Source organism: Azolla caroliniana, unplaced genomic scaffold (assembly GCF_043228905.1).
Source record: "Azolla caroliniana isolate FFs.n. ecotype wild unplaced genomic scaffold, voAzoCaro1.0.p SCAF_10, whole genome shotgun sequence".
NCBI classification, from domain to species: domain Eukaryota; kingdom Viridiplantae; phylum Streptophyta; class Polypodiopsida; order Salviniales; family Salviniaceae; genus Azolla; species Azolla caroliniana.
The window spans coordinates 11612536-11632834 of record NW_028230445.1 but is presented as its reverse complement, the minus strand read 5'-3'; the positions used below and the strand labels follow the sequence as shown (position 1 = coordinate 11632834).

The following is a 20299-nucleotide window of genomic DNA, read 5'->3' as shown; positions in this document are numbered from 1 at the left end:
CTAGACAGAAGGCATATATAATGCTCGTTTCTTTTTCACTTCACCATTCTACCTACAATATTCTCTCTCAAATCCTGGACATTATTGTTCGGGGAAATTGGCAAGTTCGTGCTTTCCTCACATGATTAGAATTCAACCAATTGAGTGGTTGTATCAAGTATATATGTATTTCTAACAAGATGGTGTGAACCTTCTCCAACGTACATGTTACAACAAAACCCAAGTCGTGTTGGAGGTTGAGCGAAGGACACTCCAACTTCCAAAGTTCATTTCCTTAGAACGAAAGCAAAGTGAAAACGGAAAGGAGGTTAGAAAAGGTATGCTTTGTTTTGAGGTTAAAGCAAGAAGGCGCGGGAAACATAGACACATAGCACATAAACAGCGACAAAGAGTAGGTAGCAAAGGCATTATACATGTACATATACATATATGATATACATATCTATCTATCTATCTATCTATCTATCTATCTATATATATATATATATATATATATATATATATCATATAGATAAATCATAATAGCAGAGCAAAAGGTTAGAGGCTAGAGCATAACACCTACCTCCTTTTGCAAGAGAAACATTGGCATAGCATACCATTAGTAAGTAGCAAGATTTAAGTAACTAATGTCTTAAGACCTCTCCTTCTTCTTGCTAGACAGACACATCTCATCTCATCTTTCTCTCTATATTTTTCATTCATTGCACACACACACACACACACACACAAAACTAAACCAACAAAAAAAGAAAAAGCCTTGGAATCCAAGAGTGTCTAGATCTTCATGGGTTTGGATGGATTAATTCAAAAAGCAAATGGTTGCCACCCCCATTCCCACCAATTTTAAAGACAGAGAGAGAGGCTCTTCTTGTAAAATGTCGAATTCATAAATTAAGTCGATTATGTACATACATATGTATGTATATATGTAGTGTATATACATATATAGTATAGACTATAGTATAGTATATAGTATCGTAGGTACAGAGAAGCTCTCTCATTCTCCGGCTATGGCATGGGGATGATGATGATCATCATTGATGGTCGCCCCCCCCCCCCTCTCTCTCTCTCCCCCCTCTTAATCCAATCTCTCACCCTCTTAATTAATTTGATTTGCGTCGTCCGGTTTCCCCCTCTTAATTCTGATGATTCCAGATCGACTGCTTTATTAACTTCGCCATATAGCTCGCTCTCCATTCCTCTGCCTTATCAACCTCTTTCCTGTGCCTTCCTTCCTCTCTAGGCTCATCACGGACATGGACTTTTAGCAGGAGGAAATCATGACGACCCATCTTCATGAATGCGATTGCTGACTCCATGGATGCGAGATTCATCAACGACAAAATGCCTCTGCTTATGATCCAAGCCTAACTTTTTAGTCGTCTTGGGGTGAAAATCCGGGTTCTAATTTGTAGGGTTTTGGAGATTTGATGCTTGCAAGTGATCATTTAGCTTTACTTAACACAAAATTTAGGGTTTTGAAGAGATTTCAGCAAAGAAAACAAGAATTAGGGATTTTAGCAAAGAAAAGAAGAATTAGGTTTTCGTAAATAAAGCAAAGAACTAGGGATTTTTTCGAAGAAAACAAGGATTGGGTTTTTTGCGAAAAACAGGAAATAGGGCTTTAACAAAGAAAACGAAGACTAGAGTTATTAGGAACATGATGCACTCGACAGAAAAATTAGGGTTTGTATAGAAACCCAGGAATAAAGGAAAGAGTTTAAGGTTTGAAGTGTACAGCGAGAATAAGAAGTTGAAGAAGAAAAAGATTGAGGGTTTTTAAATATGGGTGGGAAACGAGGCTTATTTGGAGTGAAACTATATGCAACGATGGGCATTGTTGTCACAATCCTCTTATTATGTTCTTGTCTCTCGCTTCTCCTATGGATACACTGCATAAGAAGAAAATCTGGGAGAAGAAAAAACCCTCTCAAGCCTTCTACGATGACAATAAACCAGGATGATGATGAAAAGAGCATAGTCAACAATATATCAGAGGAACGAAGAATCGTCGAAAAGAGAATTGTTCACATACGTGATGGATCAACAGGCATTCCCGGATCCTCCTCTGGGACAAGCATAAGTAGCTCAGAAGCTGGGAAGGTCACTCTAGTAAATGGTGTTCGATCGAGTCGAATGGACATGTCATCTCTGGAGAGTTCCTCTTATAGTTCTCCGGATGCCACACATACAGGATGGGGCCATTGCTATGCTCTCAGAGATTTGGAGGTAGCCACGGATTCATTCTCGGAATCCAAGATTGTTGGAAAAGGTGGCTATGGCATTGTTTACCATGGGATTCTTCGTGATGGTACTCCCATTGCAGTCAAGAAACTTGTGAACAATAGGTACGTCCTTCACATCAACTTCAATCCATCTTATGAATTCCTTTCCTTAATGATAGATCCAAGTGAATTGATGAGAATGTCTTCTTTCCCTTTTCTTTATGTTCTAGTGTGCATTGTGACCTCTAATAAGAGGGGGAAAGAAATTAAGTAAGAAAAGAAAAAAGAGGAAACAATGTCTTTCCATATATTTGCATTTAAAAGTTCTCTTCCAACCAACCACAGTCACACCTCGAATAGATCCTCGTTAAAGGATTTAGATTTTACTCACTCCAGTGACCAGAAATTCAGATAACTATAGAGGCCATATCACGCATGCATAGTGGAATGTTTCTTTTTGAAACCAGATTTATCCTGTAATTGAACCTCAATAATGCATTTAGATGTTATGGCATTCCAAATACCAAACTTGTCGAAGAAATATGCATGATGATAAAATGCTTGTATTCCATGTAGGGGACAAGCTGAAAGGGAGTTCAAGGTAGAAGTGGAGGCAATCGGCAGAGTAAGGCACAAAAACCTTGTTCGGCTTTTTGGGTATTGTATGGAGGGTGTACACCGGTAAAAAGATGCTTGTCTAGAAGGCTGTCTTTGAATTCTATTCATGGATAATGTTTCTGAAAGCTGATAAGAGTTATGTGAAATCAGGATTCTAGTCTATGAGTATATCGACAATGGAAACTTGGATCAGTGGCTTCATGGATCACTAGGAGAGAAACATCAAATACCGTGGGATATTCGAATGAAGATTCTTCTAGGAACTGCGAAAGGGTAAAGAAATTGCAAAAGCTGAAGTGTCTGTTTGTCCACCTCTCTCTTTTAGGTTGAATCTTTTACGATGTTTGATCGGTTGGTCCATTTTTTCATTGGTAGTCATGCACAAATTGATCAAGGAATTAGATGTGGTTGAAAAGAACAACCTCGTTGGATGGTGATTGACATTGATGCTATCCTATCTCTTGGTTGATTTCCCTTGTTGATACTCAAAATAATAAAAAAGTCATGGTGCATTTGTGTAGAAGATTTAATGGATGTTTGAAGATGTTAACTAGGAATGCATTTGAACTACATCCTACGATATTTTGGTATTGGAAAATGGTAAACAAGGGCTTACAATGATCACTCTTTTCTTCTTTTGTCCTACAGTCTTGCATATTTACATGAGGGTTTGGAACCGAAGGTAGTGCATCGTGATATCAAATCAAGTAACATCTTATTGGATAGGAGTTGGAACCCAAAAATCTCCGATTTTGGGCTCGCTAAGCTCTTAGGACCAGACAACACCCACGTGACTACGAGAGTTATGGGTACATTCGGGTAAAAACCCGCAAAGAATAGCACGAGTACACTGCAGTTTTAATGAAAAGTCTCTTTGGCATATTGGCTAAAACTCCAATTTGCTTGACCTTGACATGTGTTAGGTATGTTGCACCAGAGTATGCTAACACCGGATTGCTGAATGAGAAGAGTGATGTTTATAGCTATGGCGTTCTCCTTATGGAACTTATTACAGGAAGAGATCCAGTGGATTATAGAAGGCCACAAGGAGAGGTGATAAGATAAGTTTAAAAAGCATGTATAGCACATGCATGTAATGTGTCACAAAAGAATATTGGAATCCTACATTATCTTGAGGTTTCCCTCTTAGAATAAAAATAAGTCAGGAAAGAACTCAAAATTACCCCTACAGTTCTCTTCATCTCCCCAGATGCCCCAAGTCTTATTTTGCCAAACTTTGGAAGACAACATTGTATGTGTTATTTGTGCAATTATATGGTCACTTCATCCTGTAAAACTTGGGGCATATTTTGCAACAAGTTATTACTAAAACAAGGTATGCGTTTGTCAGTGTTGTGACCTGGAGTTTGGCGATGTATTTTCTCAGGTGAACTTGGTGGATTGGTTGAAAGTAATGGTAGGTAGCAGGCAAATTGATGGAGTTTGTGATCCGAGGATGGAAGTAAAGCCATCATTGAGGGCTCTGAAGAGAGTTCTCTTGGTGTCGTTGCGATGTGTAGATCCAGATGCAGAGAAACGACCCAAAATAAGCCATGTTATCCAGATGCTCGAGACAGAAGACAATCCTTTCCATGAGGTGAGACTTCCCATGATCATTGGAGTTAATATTGTTATGCATGGATACTACAACGTAACTTCAATAGGGTCCCAAATTTAACTAGAATATGTTTAGAACTTTTCAACTAGGAAACAAAAGATAAGCACGGAAGACAACACGGATATCTAGATGGCTGAGAGAAACCATGGAGAGAGGTTTATAAAAACCAATTATATCATACATTATGTGTATTTATATGTATATGCTAAAATATAATATTAATGAAAAAGGGGGAGAAAATACAAATCAAACAAAATTCAGAATGATATTTATGAACTTCACATATAACAATCTCATTCACAAGGTCAAGGTATTTGTTAAATAATGCCCCATGGTGCTTAAAAGCAGTAAAAGGGAATTTGAAAACTATCCAATGGAAGGTCAGTAGTTGCTGAAGATCATATAGAGGGAAATCTCTAGCTTTAATAGAGACGTATATTGTTGCTTCTTTGAGCAAAATGCCTTCTCTTACTAGCTTTGTGTAACTCGTTTCCGTGAACTGCTCTTGATTATGTTATTAAAGCAGATCAACATTCGAAGAATCTCTTCCCGTTCAAAAGCTGCTCATGCTGATTCTGATTCAGGGAGATCGACTGACAATGATGCCAGTTTTTCAAAAACAATCCGATCCGAGAGTGGATCTGAAAGTGAGCCTACAAGTACAAGAGGAAAGTGGAGAAATATGGATGTTAAGCATTAAATGGCACCATAGAATCTTTGTGTGCAGTATAGTGGAACAGAAATCGTCAATGTTTGTAATTTGGAGACCTAGCAAGTGACAATGTTTTCCTTGAAAGCATTCCTCTTCGGTATATAAACTGTATAGAAAGGTCTTGTAAATTTTAATTTTGCTGCTAATCCTCTTGTTTCAGCAGCTTGTAATATGATGTTTCATACCTGTTGAAATATTCTGGAAATCAATTGTTTGCAGTTTCATATTGATACGTTCAATTTCATCTTCTTGGCATTTTTATCTACATCTCATGCACAAGTATGTAATGCATGCTCATGTCAATATAGATATATACATTAATGTGCACAGTACAGCAAGATTGAGAAGTAGCTTTAAATGTTGAAAGTACTTATATAGAGTAGGCTGCAAGTTATTGTATATACAGGAAACCATTAACTTACAAGATTGATCTGCAGTACATAAGCTAATAATGAGTTTGCCAATAGGCATGGTAAACCAAGTGTCACATATTTCAGCAGGAATACACATACTTTAGATTGCTTGGACATATGGTGGCACTTACACCCACCAATGGAACTCAACTCTGGTAATAGAGTTGGTAGCTGAGGATAATTCACTCAATATATACATATCTTGAGAAGAATATTATGAGGTATATAAACTGCCACTAGGTGGTTGAGATAAAAGAATGGTATACATATAATTTTTTTCCAATCCCTGGGAGGTTGTATTGGAACCAAAGTGAAACACTTTGAGTATGTGGAGTTGATTAATAAGTCTCAATGTACAAGAATAACTGAATAGAATAGAAGAAGATTTTTTATTTGGGCAATGTTTCAAAAATACACAACATACTTTCTCCTGGAATTAGTTACAAACCAAAGATTAGTGACTGCGAGATCAACATTCAGAGATATGCTTCAATATTACAAGTCCAATTGACTGAGCTGGAGTTAGTTGCACAGTCAGAGATCCTCGTATTCACAAGCTTCACAGACAAACAAGCAACCCACACATCCATAACATACTATACCATTAAGTATACTCATCAGACAACTATATATAATATATGCTAATCTGAAAATATCATAATTGTACGCTTACATTATTTGACTAGTCAAATTTTTGTTTCTTGCTGATTGGGCTTCTCTTGAAAGAAATTTTGAACAATTTGACTTTTCGCAAATTCACCAATAAAAGAACGTTAAAGTTTTGATTGCTCTAAATAGTGCTAAAACTTTGTACGTTAGTTTTCATGTCACCTGCTAATGCATCCCTTTACATGGAGGTAATGCATGCACTAAGATCTTTGGTTTATGTAATAATGTAAACCAATGTTTTTTCTATCCCATCATCATTGATTGTAGGAATCCCATCTAAGTTGCTTGCAAAGCATGATAAATCTCCGCTCTCATCGAATCAATAGGCCCATGATCAGATGCATAACGATCAGGACCAAGGTAAAGGCCAGTTTTCTCTAAAAGAGACAAGGCAGCTGGTCTACCATAATGAGATGCATACAATTTCAAGTATTCGTAATCCTAAAATCCAAACCAAACACAACCCAATAAAGCTTTTTTCTCTTTGCTCACATGAAATGACTTGAGAGAAGCTGCTTGAGGAATGGATAAATTTTTCTTTACCTGTAGACCACCAAGTAATCGTTCAAGGCGAATTGATGCAATAGGTTCTGTCAGTTCTGGTTCAAACGCTTGACCAGGATAAAAGAGAACACCGTCTCCAGGTGGAAGACCCCTCCTGAAACGTACCTGCCAAAAGAGAGTTATACTGTTAGCCATATAATACAGCAATCTCTTTTATCACCAAAAATTTTCATCTTTTTATTCAGTCTCATTTTGCCTTAGACAACATCTTGAAAGCTTCATAGTAGATCAGAAAATAGCAAATTGTCATATGCATAAGCCACATCCATCAGGGCCAAGGCCCCATCACCCTTGTTTTCAAAAAATCAAGATCATTATCACTCAGCACCAAAGGTGTTTCCCTAGCTTTGATGACCTCTCAATCTTGGATCTGCATGCTGGAAATCCTTGGAATTTCAGTCCATCTAAGCTAAAAATGTAACTGGAACCTTGGGAAGTTTTATTACTCTAGTTACCAAAGAGAAACTTTTAAGACACGACTTCTCTTTTGATCTCATTATCGCCGTTTAAAAGACTTCTTTCTTCCCTTCTTACCTCAGCTCCTGGACAGGTCGCTTTCTCATAACAATTTGCTCCCCAATAAAGAAATCCTGTTCCCCCTTCCTTCCACACACGCCACATGACTGCACGATGTTGTGTCCCTCTCATTCCCAGATGCCAATTTGGATGAGGATCTGTAGGGCCCATGCAAACGTATGTCCACCACTCCTGTCAATATCACAATAAACCTTAGCCAGTCCGGATTATACAGAGTGTTGGGAACGAAACATGATTGCAACACTTGTCTGCTGCAAATGTTACCTCGTTTTTCTCTTGTTGCAATTCTGACGTTATATCCTTCACCAAGTCTTCACGACTACCCAGAACCCATTCGCTTTCATGACACAGTGGATATTGAATGTCAGATAGTTAAAAAAATATTCATGAGTACAAGAATATAAAACCCATTTCAATGGGATCAACAACTTTTCTAGATTCTGCAGCTTTTAGATGGGAAGAAATCCTTCCGACTCCTTAAATTGGACCCCCGACAAATAGATGGAGAAGCTGCTAAACCTCCTCAATTGAGGATTTCCTATATAGATACACAGACACACACACACATACTATTGGCTTGAAAGGTACAACATATGTACACTGAACACATGTTAGAGGTAAAACATTAAAAAAGTAAAGTTTCTATTCAGAAGGTGTGGATTGCCAAGTATGAGGAAAAGGTTTGAAATATCATTGGTGTGGGATTGTTCAAATCTCATTTGTCTCATTTTATGCGTCTTAGCATGCATGGAGATCCTCTGACCCAGAACACTTTTGCATTCTTTAGTGTAGTTGTGGTTAATGTCTTGAATAACCAGATCATGGAGTGCAGATAAGATCAAATGCTGATGATGACAGGAAGAAACCTCTGATTTTCTATGGGGTTTAGTGAACTTGTGAGAATGAAGCTATGCATTTGCTTTATTAAAGCAAATTCAAGGTACAATACTATGGTTGGCATCTTTAACCCGTGTGGATGATTTAATTTCCAACTACCACATGATTGAAGGGAAACACATTCAGGTAAATGTAGAAAATAGAGCAGTTCATTCAAGATTATAACTTAGATTTGCTTTGCGAAACTTTTCATTTTGCTCCATCTAAATGTCCAAATAAATTACAACTTCCTCATCAGCAAGTACCAAGCAATATACTATAAAATGTTGTTAACTTGACGGCGTATTTATTCCAACAAGATTTGACAGAAAAATACTCCAGCAGAAATCGTTTAGAAAATTTGACCCTATTTCAACAATATTGACAAGACAGTACTCAGATGAAAAGCACATATTGATTTAACAGTCCCTGGAGTTTATACAAGTTGAGGAGATTCTTAAGTGGAGTCTGCCATAATCCTCCTGTCACCATATACGACTATGTTCAAAAGGCCAAATTCATTTTTACCGAATCCACTAAACTCTTTTAAGAAGAAAAACAAATCGCAGGCAAAGAACAGCTATTAATAAGTGCTTACGAAAGCCAATCACAGAAGAATTCATCATGATGAAGCAATGACTGCATGTTTACCTTGTGCAGAATATTTGAGTATGTGGTCTCAATAATCTTGGTACTTTCACAAATGCTTCAAAGCTTCCTGGTGCATGAGAGGAATCACTTGGTGCTGTTGACAAAAACAAGATTCAGGGATTGTGTAAATATTCTAATTGTAGAAGAATGACACTCAAAGTTGACCTATTATTGCTTAAATTTGTCTTCTAAGGTTAAAAAAACCTTGGTGTAAAACTCTGCTTCACCCAAAACAGTTATATTTTTTAGATAGCTGACATGATGTTTGTTACACTTAATGTGTATCCTATGAAAGCTTTGGTGTGAACATAGTTATAATAGTGTGAACCTAGTTAAAGTAGCTGTTGGGTGTGAACATACTTAGAATAATATGAACCTAGTTAAGTAACTATTAGGTGTGAATATAGTTAGAATAGTGTGAACCCAATTAAGTGACCATTGGGTTTCCACCTACCTGTAGATACTGGTTATATAAACCATTCTACATCTTTGTAATCAGAGCTCGTTTTTCCCTAATCTACTGATATTTCCTTAAGTCTTCCAAGGGATCTTGATGTGTGAGAGTTAGTCTAAGATCTCTGCATTTTCTACATATGGTATCAGAGCAGGTTTAGGTTACTTTCTCTATCCTATTCTTCCAAATAGCCATACAAAGATCTTTCTGTTTATCTCTCCCTATCGAAGAGGACATGAAAACTCTCCATCTACAGCAATGAAAGTTCGAACAACAGAAAACTGCAGCAGAGGCAATCTTTCCCTATTTTCACATTTTCAAAAAGCAAATTACAAGCCGATTCTTTTGACTACTTGCATGCCCAAATCGGATTTTTGGTTTTGGAGGTATAGTCAAAACAAGTTTGGTAACAGTCTCAAACCCTAACTGCACAGCAACTGCAGCAACTAGTTTTTACCACAAAAAAATAAGTTTTCAGCATAGTAGAGTAACTCTTATCTCTCATCTGTTTCTTCAATATTATATTGCTTTAGTACATTTTGGTGAATGTTATCTCTCCTCTGTTTCTTCAGTATTATATCTCTCCTCTAGTACATTTTGGTGAATATAACCACCACTTTCTCAAACATATTTCTTGCTTTTGCAATGGCTGAGAAAACTAATATTTTTGGTATGCTCAACGCTTAAGACAAGTTGGATGGTACTAACTATCCTATGTGGGTGTACATGATGAGACATGTACTGGTAGCAAAGCAGCTATGGGACATTGTAATCGGATCTGATAAACTTCTAGCTTCAAGTTCTTCTCCAAACTCTCCCTCCCCTTCAAGAACAACTGACACAAACAATGCTTCAAGCTCCACTCAACAATCCACTTCTTCACAACTTAAGTGGGATGATAAGGATGCTCAAGCCCATGCTCTCATTGCATTATTGGTTAAATGACACATTGTTTCACATATCCGATCTTGCATAACCTTAAAAAGTGCTTGGGATGTGTTAATGAACCTATATGCTCAAAGGAATGAAGCAAGAGTTGCTATGCTTAAGCAACAACTTGAAGCGACAAGGATGCAAGAAGGCGAATCCATGGAAGCATCTTAACAAAAATCAAGAACTTCAAGGGACAACTACTCAACATTGACGAAGTGATTTCAGACAAGCAATTAGTTTCTAAAGTTCTTGACGTGCTTCCGGATTCATATCAAGGCTTCGCCACAACAATAAGGCTTCTTACTAGATGTAAAGAGAGCTTCAACTTTGATGAGCTAATCTCCCTTCTCTTACAAGAATCTCAATCTCGAGCAAACCAGGATGTTCTTAGTAGTGGTGATCAAGCTTTTGTTACCTCTTCCAAGTTCAAAGGCCAACAAGGACGAAAACTAAATATCCTTCCTTCTAAAGGCAATGATGCCTCAACTTTCCATGATGAGAAGAAGAAGAAAAAGTGCAATTATTGTCATAAACGAGGCCATGACATTAGCAAATTTCGAAAAAGGAAAGCTAGTAAAGAGAAGAAAAACAATCTGGTCTTAATGTTACCACCTCTACTGGTACAATGGTAGAAGCACACATTTCTCAACATGAGTGGGCATTCTCAATACATTCAATGTATGATCCCTCAAAGGATGACATTTGTTTATTAGTGAGTCTACAAATGCTTGGTATTTTGATAGCGGTGCTTCTAAACACATAACTTCTTGCAAAAATTTCTTTGTCACACTTGAAAATGCTTATCATAAGGCAGGCACTGTTACTTGTGCCATAAAATTTCTTTGTCATAATGCTTCTTACATCATAAAAGGCATTCATCAAGTTCATATTACACCCGTCAATGGGGATGTAGTCACCTTGAATGATGTTCTCTATGTCCCTGGCATAAAGAAAAAACCTTCTTTTTGTTTTCTGCCATTGCTATGCATGGATACCCTGTCCATTCTCTATGACAAATGCACAGTATATGATCGTACAAAGGGCGATATCATTGTCATAACAGGTAGTTTGTTCAACAACCTTTACAAGCTTGACATATATCAAAAATTTGATGACCAAAATGCATAGCAGTGGATTCCCAAACAGAAAGCAATTCTGAACTATGGCATGCTCGGTTCGGCCATTTAAATTTCAGCAGCCTTGCACGGCTTAGCAAGCATGATATGGTATGCAATCTTCCCTCCATTCATGTACCATTTAATCATGTTTGTGAGGGTTGTATTCTAGGAAAGATGCACATGTTTTCATTTCCAAAAGATGTAAATGTTTTGGCAACACACAAGCTTCAACTTGTACATAGTGATGTATGCAGCCCAATGAGAACACCATCAATTGGAGGTTATCTTTATTTTCTTACATTCATTGATGATGCTACCCGACACACTTGGGTATATCCTTTGAAGGAGAAATCCAATATCTTTTCATGCTTCAAAGAATTCTTACACCTTGCTGAAAATCTTAGCGGTCACAGATTCATTACTTTTCGCACTGATAGAGGGGGTGAGCACATGTCTCAAGAATCCAATGTTTTCTTGAAGGAGAGAGGTATTATCCATCAATGCACCACTCCATACACACCACAACAAAATGGTTTGACTGAGAGAAAGAATAGATCTCTCATGGAGATGGCAAGATGCATGCTCAACAGTAAAAAGCTACCTCATAAGTTTTGGTTGGAAGTTGTAATGTGTGCAAATTATGTTTTAAATAGATGCCCCACAAAAGCAATAACAACTATCACTCCATATGAGGCTTGGACTGGTCACAAGCCAAATGTTGGTCACATGAGACTATTTGGAAGCTTGGCTTATGCATTTGTGCCACCACAGCAGCGCCATAAGCTTCAAGACAAAGCAACAAAATGCATTTTTGTAGGCTACATGTAGCAAAGAAAGCAAAGGTTATCAGTTGTTTCAGCCCACTACTGGTAAGATCATCATCAGTTGGGATGTGATATTTGCTGAAAATGCAACTCAACCACTTGTGGATTGCACCAAAGAGCCAGTTCTTGATCAACCAGATGCATTTGATACTTTGTTACCATTGCTGCAAAATGTTGTGTTTGAAGGTGATCGACTAACCGAACCTCATGGAGGTAATGTGCAGGTTTTACATCAACAACAACATGCTCCAAACAGAGATGAAGAGCAGCCAAGCAATGCTCAAATTGATCTCTTGCAACAGCTCAATGTGGTTGAAAATGAGAAACCAAACATTGTTGATAATAATGTTGATTTACAGGTCATTAACCCACATGATCTTGACATGGAATTGGAGAAAGAACAAGTCTCTTCTCAGCAAGCAAGAACAGTTCCTAAATGGCTGATTAACACCCTTATGGACAGCAAACTCAAGTTTCCTCTTCAGGGTAAAACCCGGTCAACTAATCAGCAAACTGAATTGCATTATGTGCATCATGTTCTCATCACTGAAATTTGTGATGAGGAACCACTCTCTCTTAAGGATGCATTAGCACATGACCATTGGGTTGAAGCCATGAAATCAGAACTTGGGTCCATTTACAAGAACAACACTTGGGAGTTATGTGATCTATCTAAAGGTAGAAAAGCATTTGCCACCAAGTGGATTTTCAAAGTCAAACGTGATGCAGATGGAAGCATTGATCGTTTTAAAGCAAGACTTGTGGCAAAAGGCTGTTCCCAAAAAGAGGTGATAGACTATGAAGAAACCTTCACCCCCACTTCAAAGATGACTACAACCGGAGCTAGAGTTGCTACAGCAGCAATTAAGGGATGGAAGGTTCACCAATTAGACATTAAAATCGCCTTCTTAAATGGAGATTTAGAAGAAGGGGTTTATGTAACTCAACCTCCAAGTTTTGTCATTAAAGGTGCAGAATCTAAAGTTTGCAAGTTAGTTAAAGCTTTGTACGGCTTGAAGCAAGCACCTCGAGCGTGGAATGCAAAGATCCATGCTCATCTTCTTCAACTCGGTTTTGTGAACAGCCCAACCGAAAGCACTCTCTATGTCCGAAAGGATGGAGAAAAATTACTAATTGTTGTGCTTTATGTTGATGATTTGCTAATCACAGGACCTAATGAACAAGAAATTGCAAATTTCAAAGCTGATCTTAGTAAGACATTTGAACTTACAAATCTTTGTCATCTCCATTACTACCTCAGCATTCAATTTATTTTTGTTGGGGGCATTTTTCTCAGTCAACGAAAGTATATCGAGAAGCTCCTACAACGATTCAGGTTTGAAGGGTGCAAGCCAATCTCCACTCTTGTAGAAGCAGGTTTCAAATTATCATATCAAGACAAAGGAGAACCAACTGATGTACTCTTATACCAGAAAGCTGTAGGTTGTTTGATTTTTCTGCGCAACACACGACCCAACATTCAATATGTTGTTTCACAATTAAGCAGGTTTATGCACAGTCCTAGAACAAAGCATTGGCAAGCAGCCAAGTGGATTCGGTTACCTCAAAGGCACTATGGATTTCAGCCTCTTCTATGGAGAAGGCAATTCATCTACTTTAACAGTCTTCACTGATAGTGATTTGGCTGGCTGCTACGACACTCTTGTCTTACATAGTGGCAATTGTTTCATGATCAGCAATTCCTGTGTTTCCTGGCTCAGCAAGAAGCAGCCAACAGTGGCAACATCAAGTTGTCAAGCTGAATATAGAGCAGCACTCAGCGCTACAGTAGAGTGTGTTTGGCTCAGGAGATTATTGTCCGATTTGTCACTTGAGCAACCACATCCTACTTGTATATTTACAGATTGTCAAAGTGCCATGGCTATTGCAAGAAATCCTGTCTTCCATGCACGAACAGAACACATTGAGGTGCACTATCTTTATGTGAGGGAGCTTCCATGCTAAAGAGATAAACTTGGTCTATGTACCAACTCATGAAAATGTTGCAAACATCTGCAACATTTTCACCAAGGCTCCATCATGAGAAAAGTTTGAATATTTTCGCAAGGAATTGGGCATTCTTCCAACACCTGGATAGTGATGACATTCAAGTTCACACCATTCACTTCAAGGGGGTTTGTTACACTTAATGTGTATCCTATGAAAGCTTTGGTGTGAACATAGTTATAATAGTGTGAACCTATTTAAGTAGATGTTGGGTGTGAACATACTTAGAATAGTATGAACCTAGTTAAGTAACTGCTAAGTGTGAATATAGTTAGAATAGTGTGAACCCAATTAAGTGACCATTGGGCTTCCACCTACCTGTAGATACTGGTTATATAAACCATTCTACATCTTTGTAATCAGAGCTCGTTTTTCCCTAATCTGCTGATATTTCCTTAAGTCTTCTAAGTGATCTTGTTGTGTGAGAGTTAAGTCTAAAATCCTTGCATTTTCTACAATGTTGGCATTATATAACGACTTCTTGATCGATCAACACTCTCCACACTTTTCATGCAGTAATTCATAGGAGACCAATTCAAGAACACACAACACATTTTGAAGAGCAATGTCTCTTGAAGTGTGCTCCTTTTATACGTGTTCAAGTTCAACTTCTTAAATTGACAAAAACTTATTTCCTTGAAATCTTCCATATTCATAGCCAATAATAGGTGATTCTTACCACAATAATAAGTTGTCATAACTCTAGCATCTGGTGCTATGGATCTTATTTCCTCTGACATGGTGCGAATTTTATCATAGTGATCCAAATTCAAAGGCTGAAAGAACATGAATGAAACCACATGTATATCACCTAATTTTTAATAACAAAGACTCCTTGATGGTTACTGAAATTAGACCATTTCAACATAATAACGGATATATATCACCTCATCCCAAAGATAAAAATATGCATTTTTCCAATGGGGTTTCGTTTGAAGAATCCTCAGCTCTTTATTCAGAGCATATTTGGAAGCATCCGAACTACAAAAACACATTTCATGTAGTCATATGGGCTGCAAGTTTTTTTTATCTCAAATCCAATGCAACCAACAAATTTGGCTCACTCAAATGCTATTTCTACCATTCTGTGCTGGCATAGTCAACCTTCTCCTACAAATACTCCAAGTTTGAGAGCCCATTAAGGACTTTGTTTAAGGACATCCCCGTCAAACAGCATGATTCTCTCATAAAGGAATTAAAAGAAATTACAAACATAAATTTGAAACTTACTTTGACAAGGCTGGAACATACGCAACAGCATATGCAGCTAGCCTTGGATCATTGTAGTAAGTCTCGGACTTGGGATCCTCAGCTATAAAGTAGCATCCATGACCAGGTGAGAATATGACTGGAACAAAAGACCATATTGTCAATAGTAACTATAGAACAGTACCTGGCCATGGACAAGTATAAGTCAAGACTCGCATGTTATCTCCCCATCTGCAAAAGTAAGGACTAATCCTATAGTTCAGAAGCCATTGAAAATGCTTATCCAAAGCATCGTACCAACCACTACTTCCATGTTCCAACTGAAAACGATCTTCAATGACAGTCTCAGACAGCTGATTAAATGTTAAGAATGAAAACTAAAAATAATTCCAGTCACTAAAAACAGAAAAGAAAGGATACACCAAAAACAGCTGGTAAAGAGGGTGTTATTGGCAAGATGAAATCCCAAACTGTTACCATCAGCTTCACTCTAACAGAAAGGTAAGGGTCATTATCTTCATCGATATCCATTTTCAGTTCCCCTGATAAGAGAGGGAGTTCTTGCAGCTGCTTTAATCTCTGCCTTAATGCTAGAACTCCTGCTGCCTATAAGAATTGTCACACAAAATGGTTTACAAATTGTGTATGATTGTTAACAAACAGACACTGCAATACTGCAATAGTAAATTATCACGAGTTATTACATGTTCTGTTGTAGGCTTGCTCTCAAGATAATTCATTTCACTGAGCAGGTTCCGCACTGCCAGCTTCATGTCTTCTTGATCATTTTTAATAGCATAACGCTGCATATAACTGCAATATCGGATATGGTGATAATTACAAATGTCAATCTGCACTAAATTTCAAGCTGGTACATGCTTGAGAAGCACAAAACTCCTAATGCATGAAACTAACCTCAAGAAGATAATTGCAAGCTAGAGTATTACTTAGGATCAGTCTTCAAAGCAGAGATGCTGATTTCGCCAGTGTACACTCCAGATGGTTGTGACGGGGGAACATAGACAGAAATCCATAAAGCTGTTGTCTCCCTGTGCAGTCACAGAAACAACAAAAAATTTGAGAGTTTCCTTTTCTATGACTTACCGTGAACCAGAACCAGACCATAAGCTGGAAACATTCTTTCTCAAACCGCATAAGAGAATGAATATAAACCTAAAAAAAGAGGGCAATAAAGCATACATACAATAAAAGAAAAAGAAAGGAGTATTGTCATTTCGATCTCACACTTTTAAGAAGGGAATTTTAGGCATCCTTACAACCTCAAGAATATATGTTTAAGATATTGACAAAAATGAGATTCGAGAAAGTGATCTCGGACTTAGAGCTTCCCTGAACATGAGGCAGTTGACAAAAGCAATATAACAAAGACAGTCAATTAAAAATGACTTAAACTTGAGATGGAAAGGACATAAAATGATACCAAAACTGGTCCATGAGGAAGTTAAAAAGTACAAACACAACTATGAATGGATGTACATAATGCAACCTTGTAGTAACAAGAGTTTTATCTTATATCGAAACCAAAGCCAGACACTACTATCACCTGTTTTTCATGAGAGATAGCTTATCATTTCTGGCACAACATCGCACCAAAAAGGGTGAGCCTTACTCCTTCACAATAATGACTATGAATATGAATGGATGTGTATAACGTTACCCTATATATAACCATATAAGTTTTGTTTTATATTATAACCAACAAGAGGCACTACTACCACATGTTTTTTGCGAGATAAACTATCATTGCTAAAATAGCATAGGACCTCTCTTCTTATGAAAGGGAAGAAAAGAACTTTTTCACTCCTAGATCTACCTCCTTTGTTGCTTGTTATAGGAAAGGAAATTAACATGTCCTGAATGTTGAAGCTTCAAATGATACAAGCAATCCCTCAGATTATGGAAAAGGGAATAACATTTGCTTCCAAATGGCAGGGCGATGAAATTATATACATCCATCTACAAAACAAATGAATTACATCTCTGTTTACAGAAGAGGGGAAACATTTTTGCTCCCAAGTAACGAGAGTTAATGAAATAATTTACTTATGTACAACATAGAAATATGAATGACATTACATGTACATACATGCTTCAAATGGAACGTGCACAAAGAAGGTAGTCCAACATACCCAGGATGTAATGCTACTTTAGCACCTCTTGAATCTAAAGGAACCAATGCATCAGGTACACCAAGAATCGGCACAACACGGCGTATAGTGACAAATTTCCCAACTTCCAGTCTGTAAAAAAGACCCCCAAGATTATAAATGAACCCTTTGCAAAAAACATTCGTTCAAGAATATAATCATAAAACATTTATATTGTTCAAGAACCAACAGAAATCTTACATATCTTGCAATTCAGAGCAAAGGTCGCTGCACCTCACATGAACATATCCAGAAACTCCACTACCTACCCATGTTACCTTGGGCCTTAGGGCAAGTTGTGTGCTTTCCTTCTCATTTCTGGCGGCAAGCATCATGATCTAGATACATGAGAGGGAAACTCCTTAAATTTCAAGAATTTCCAGAGTTAATTTATGGAAACTGTTAAATATCTTTAATTTCTTTATTTCCTCATGTGCCCCTAAGTTTTCATTATTTCAACAATACCCCTGATCAACCCGCAAAAGCAAGAAAAAGATGCAGACTATATAATTGGTGTAATAGCACATAGAGTTGGGACAATTATGACCATATAGTTGCTCAAAAAATAGCACATATAATTGCTCAAGAGGGGGCTGACGCTGACAAACTTTAGGGTCCTCTGATAAATAAAGAAAAACTAAAAGCTATTTGAAAGTTTGTCACTTTAAGTAATGAGAGACAGTGGATACTTACATTTTCAAGCAATCGTGGTTGCTCTTGATGGCCCACATTTGCCGTAGTTGGCATCGTCCATACACTAACAAAATCTGAAGTTGATTGTTTGTTTTCTCCATCTGTTATCTTTGGGCTAGCATCAATCCATCCATAACCAGTTCCACCACCAGATATCCCCTCAACTGGAGGTGGGGAGAAGTAATCGGAATTAGTCTGCATGGTATCTTCTTATCTAAATATGCACTCTGTACAAACAAATTCTACCACTGAATATTGATCTGCAATGAAACCAAAAAAATGAACGCCACATAACAGCCTGCCTGCTTCCGTTGAAAGAAAATCTTCACTTATTCCAATAGTTAACAAAGCTACTTTTCAGCATAACTTACGCAGTATCTAGACAATATAGGAATCCTAATCCCCAGTATAAACTATGCTATATATATAAATGATAATAAGAATGCTTGACATCAAAACAAGTATACGAACAACACATGCAGAAAGCATTATAAACGTTTTCTGATCCATTTATTCTATTCACCTTTGCTGTATTAAAAATCACATTCAAACTACTTTAACCTCTGAGCCATTTGGCTGATGCCCAACGCCCTTCAATGGAATGAACAACATGACGGCAAAGCAAGAAATCAAGAAGAAACAAATTAAGCAAAAGCTTTAGCAATCTACTCATTATTCTAGAACTAGTTAAGAATAAAGATGATGTTTTCGATTCCTAAAGAATAAATATGGGTACTTTGTGCATCATATAACTCATGCCTAATGTGGTGGATACTTCTATGAAAAGATAACATGATCTCTACATCATGATACTGAGGATTCCGTATCCTTTTTCTCAACCTCTTCATTCATAGGAATCAAATTTTTGGGTTTTCATGGAAAGAACCAGGAACCACATAGCTATTGGGAACTCCAATGCCGCAATTCCAAGACTTCTTTACCCCAATCAGAATAGATTATAACACTAGTCGTTTTTCTACATTCTTACGCCTGACATTCCCATATCCTTTTGCCAAGTTCCCATTTCCATATCCTTTTATCAAGTCCCTATATAAATAGGATTCTTAGATTCGGTAAAAGAGACAATCTGCTGTTTGGAAAAGCAGAGTCCCAGTTCCAAGCAAGTGCAACCACATCCTAAGTGTTATCTATATGGGAATTTCCTGCTTCAATTCCTAGTTGAAGATAGGAGTTTCATATGTTTCAAATACCTTTCTACAAATTGAAGTTGTGTTGCATGAGTTAATTGCAGTATTTGACAAACAAACACTCACCAATCCTGAGGATTGAAAAACGCAGCAAAGGACTTCTTAGTGAAAGTAGTACCGCAACAGAGGATCCATACCCTTTTATCCTGGGCGATGTTAACTTCAAAGGTTCAACTAATTGAACTTACTTCAAGATCATTGCACTATCCCCAAATCTACGGTTTTTTCTCCACAGAAAAATGGTGTTGTAGGATCGCTTAGTACAACCCAAAAGATTGAAGAGAAGACACAAAAAGGCAATGCAAAACAAATACATTAAGGAGCACATGTTATCATGATCTGAGGTATAGGATCTCATAACTCTTTTTCTCTTCATCATACTTTCACATATAGGTTTTACAACAGAATGGTAACCCTCCTTCTGAGGAAGTAGTCACATACAAGATGACACGCTCATTTGGTCCCAATGGTCGAAATTGGCATCCTTGTGGTCGATAAAACATCTATTCCATTACCTATTTTGAAGGTTTCTTCAATTTTAAGTAATTGAAATAATAACAATCAAGACTCTATTAAAACATGCATGGTCGCTTCAAGATTGTTTTTTGAAGAACAAAACAAGATTTTGGGAAAAAAAGTTGCAGAGAAATTTACAATTCCGATTTCAGACATACTTTTCTCTTTCGGGGATTCAGCGTGAAAGAAACTATGATGGATTAAAGAAGGGAAAGAAAGAAGCGTACATTGTTCGGATCCTTTTTCCAAAACAGAGAAACGTTTTTTTAACAACGAGAAAAATGAA

At 37.4% G+C, this 20299-nt stretch overlaps 2 protein-coding genes and 1 long non-coding RNA gene across 3 annotated transcripts; 2 read left to right on the top strand and 1 right to left on the bottom strand.

Annotated features, from left to right (window-relative positions):
- Nucleotides 1–1588: 1588 nt before the first annotated feature.
- On the top strand, nt 1589–5401 carry LOC147859044 (putative receptor-like serine/threonine-protein kinase At4g34500). The gene is made up of 7 exons (XM_087325552.1): nt 1589–2348; nt 2802–2906; nt 2994–3116; nt 3492–3662; nt 3767–3896; nt 4231–4440; nt 4985–5401. The coding sequence occupies exons 1-7, from the start codon at nt 1786–1788 to the stop codon at nt 5159–5161; spliced, it is 1479 nt and encodes a 492-aa protein (XP_087181678.1). The 5' UTR covers nt 1589–1785; the 3' UTR covers nt 5162–5401.
- Nucleotides 5402–6349: 948 nt separating this feature from the next.
- LOC147859042 (alpha-1,6-mannosyl-glycoprotein 2-beta-N-acetylglucosaminyltransferase) lies at nt 6350–18875 on the bottom strand. Its single transcript, XM_087325260.1, has 15 exons — nt 18290–18875; nt 17798–17934; nt 17579–17689; nt 16376–16477; nt 16133–16241; nt 15849–16034; nt 15613–15781; nt 15450–15531; nt 15107–15200; nt 14899–14995; nt 8884–8977; nt 7621–7693; nt 7354–7527; nt 6799–6924; nt 6350–6696 (listed from the first exon to the last, which is right to left on the bottom strand). Exons 1-15 carry the CDS (start codon nt 18488–18490, stop codon nt 6532–6534), a joined length of 1920 nt encoding a protein of 639 aa, XP_087181386.1. The 5' UTR covers nt 18491–18875; the 3' UTR covers nt 6350–6531.
- LOC147859043 (uncharacterized) lies at nt 13565–14581 on the top strand. The gene is made up of 2 exons (XR_015530307.1): nt 13565–13651; nt 13799–14581. It is a non-coding gene; the product is annotated as an uncharacterized LOC147859043 (long non-coding RNA).
- Nucleotides 18876–20299: the final 1424 nt, after the last annotated feature.

Coding starts and splice junctions, on each gene's coding strand:
- LOC147859044 (XM_087325552.1), top strand. CDS start 1,786: ATGGGTGGGAAACGAGGCTTATTTGGAGTGAAACTATATGCAACGATG. Junction 2,349..2,801: donor AAGAAACTTGTGAACAATAG/GTACGTCCTTCA, acceptor TATTCCATGTAG/GGGACAAGCTGAAAGGGAGT. Junction 3,663..3,766: donor AGAGTTATGGGTACATTCGG/GTAAAAACCCGC, acceptor GACATGTGTTAG/GTATGTTGCACCAGAGTATG.
- LOC147859042 (XM_087325260.1), bottom strand. CDS start 18,490: ATGCAGACTAATTCCGATTACTTCTCCCCACCTCCAGTTGAGGGGATA. Junction 17,690..17,797: donor TGCTCTGAATTGCAAGATAT/GTAAGATTTCTG, acceptor TCTTTTTTACAG/ACTGGAAGTTGGGAAATTTG. Junction 15,201..15,449: donor TATGTTCCAGCCTTGTCAAA/GTAAGTTTCAAA, acceptor GTGTTTTTGTAG/TTCGGATGCTTCCAAATATG.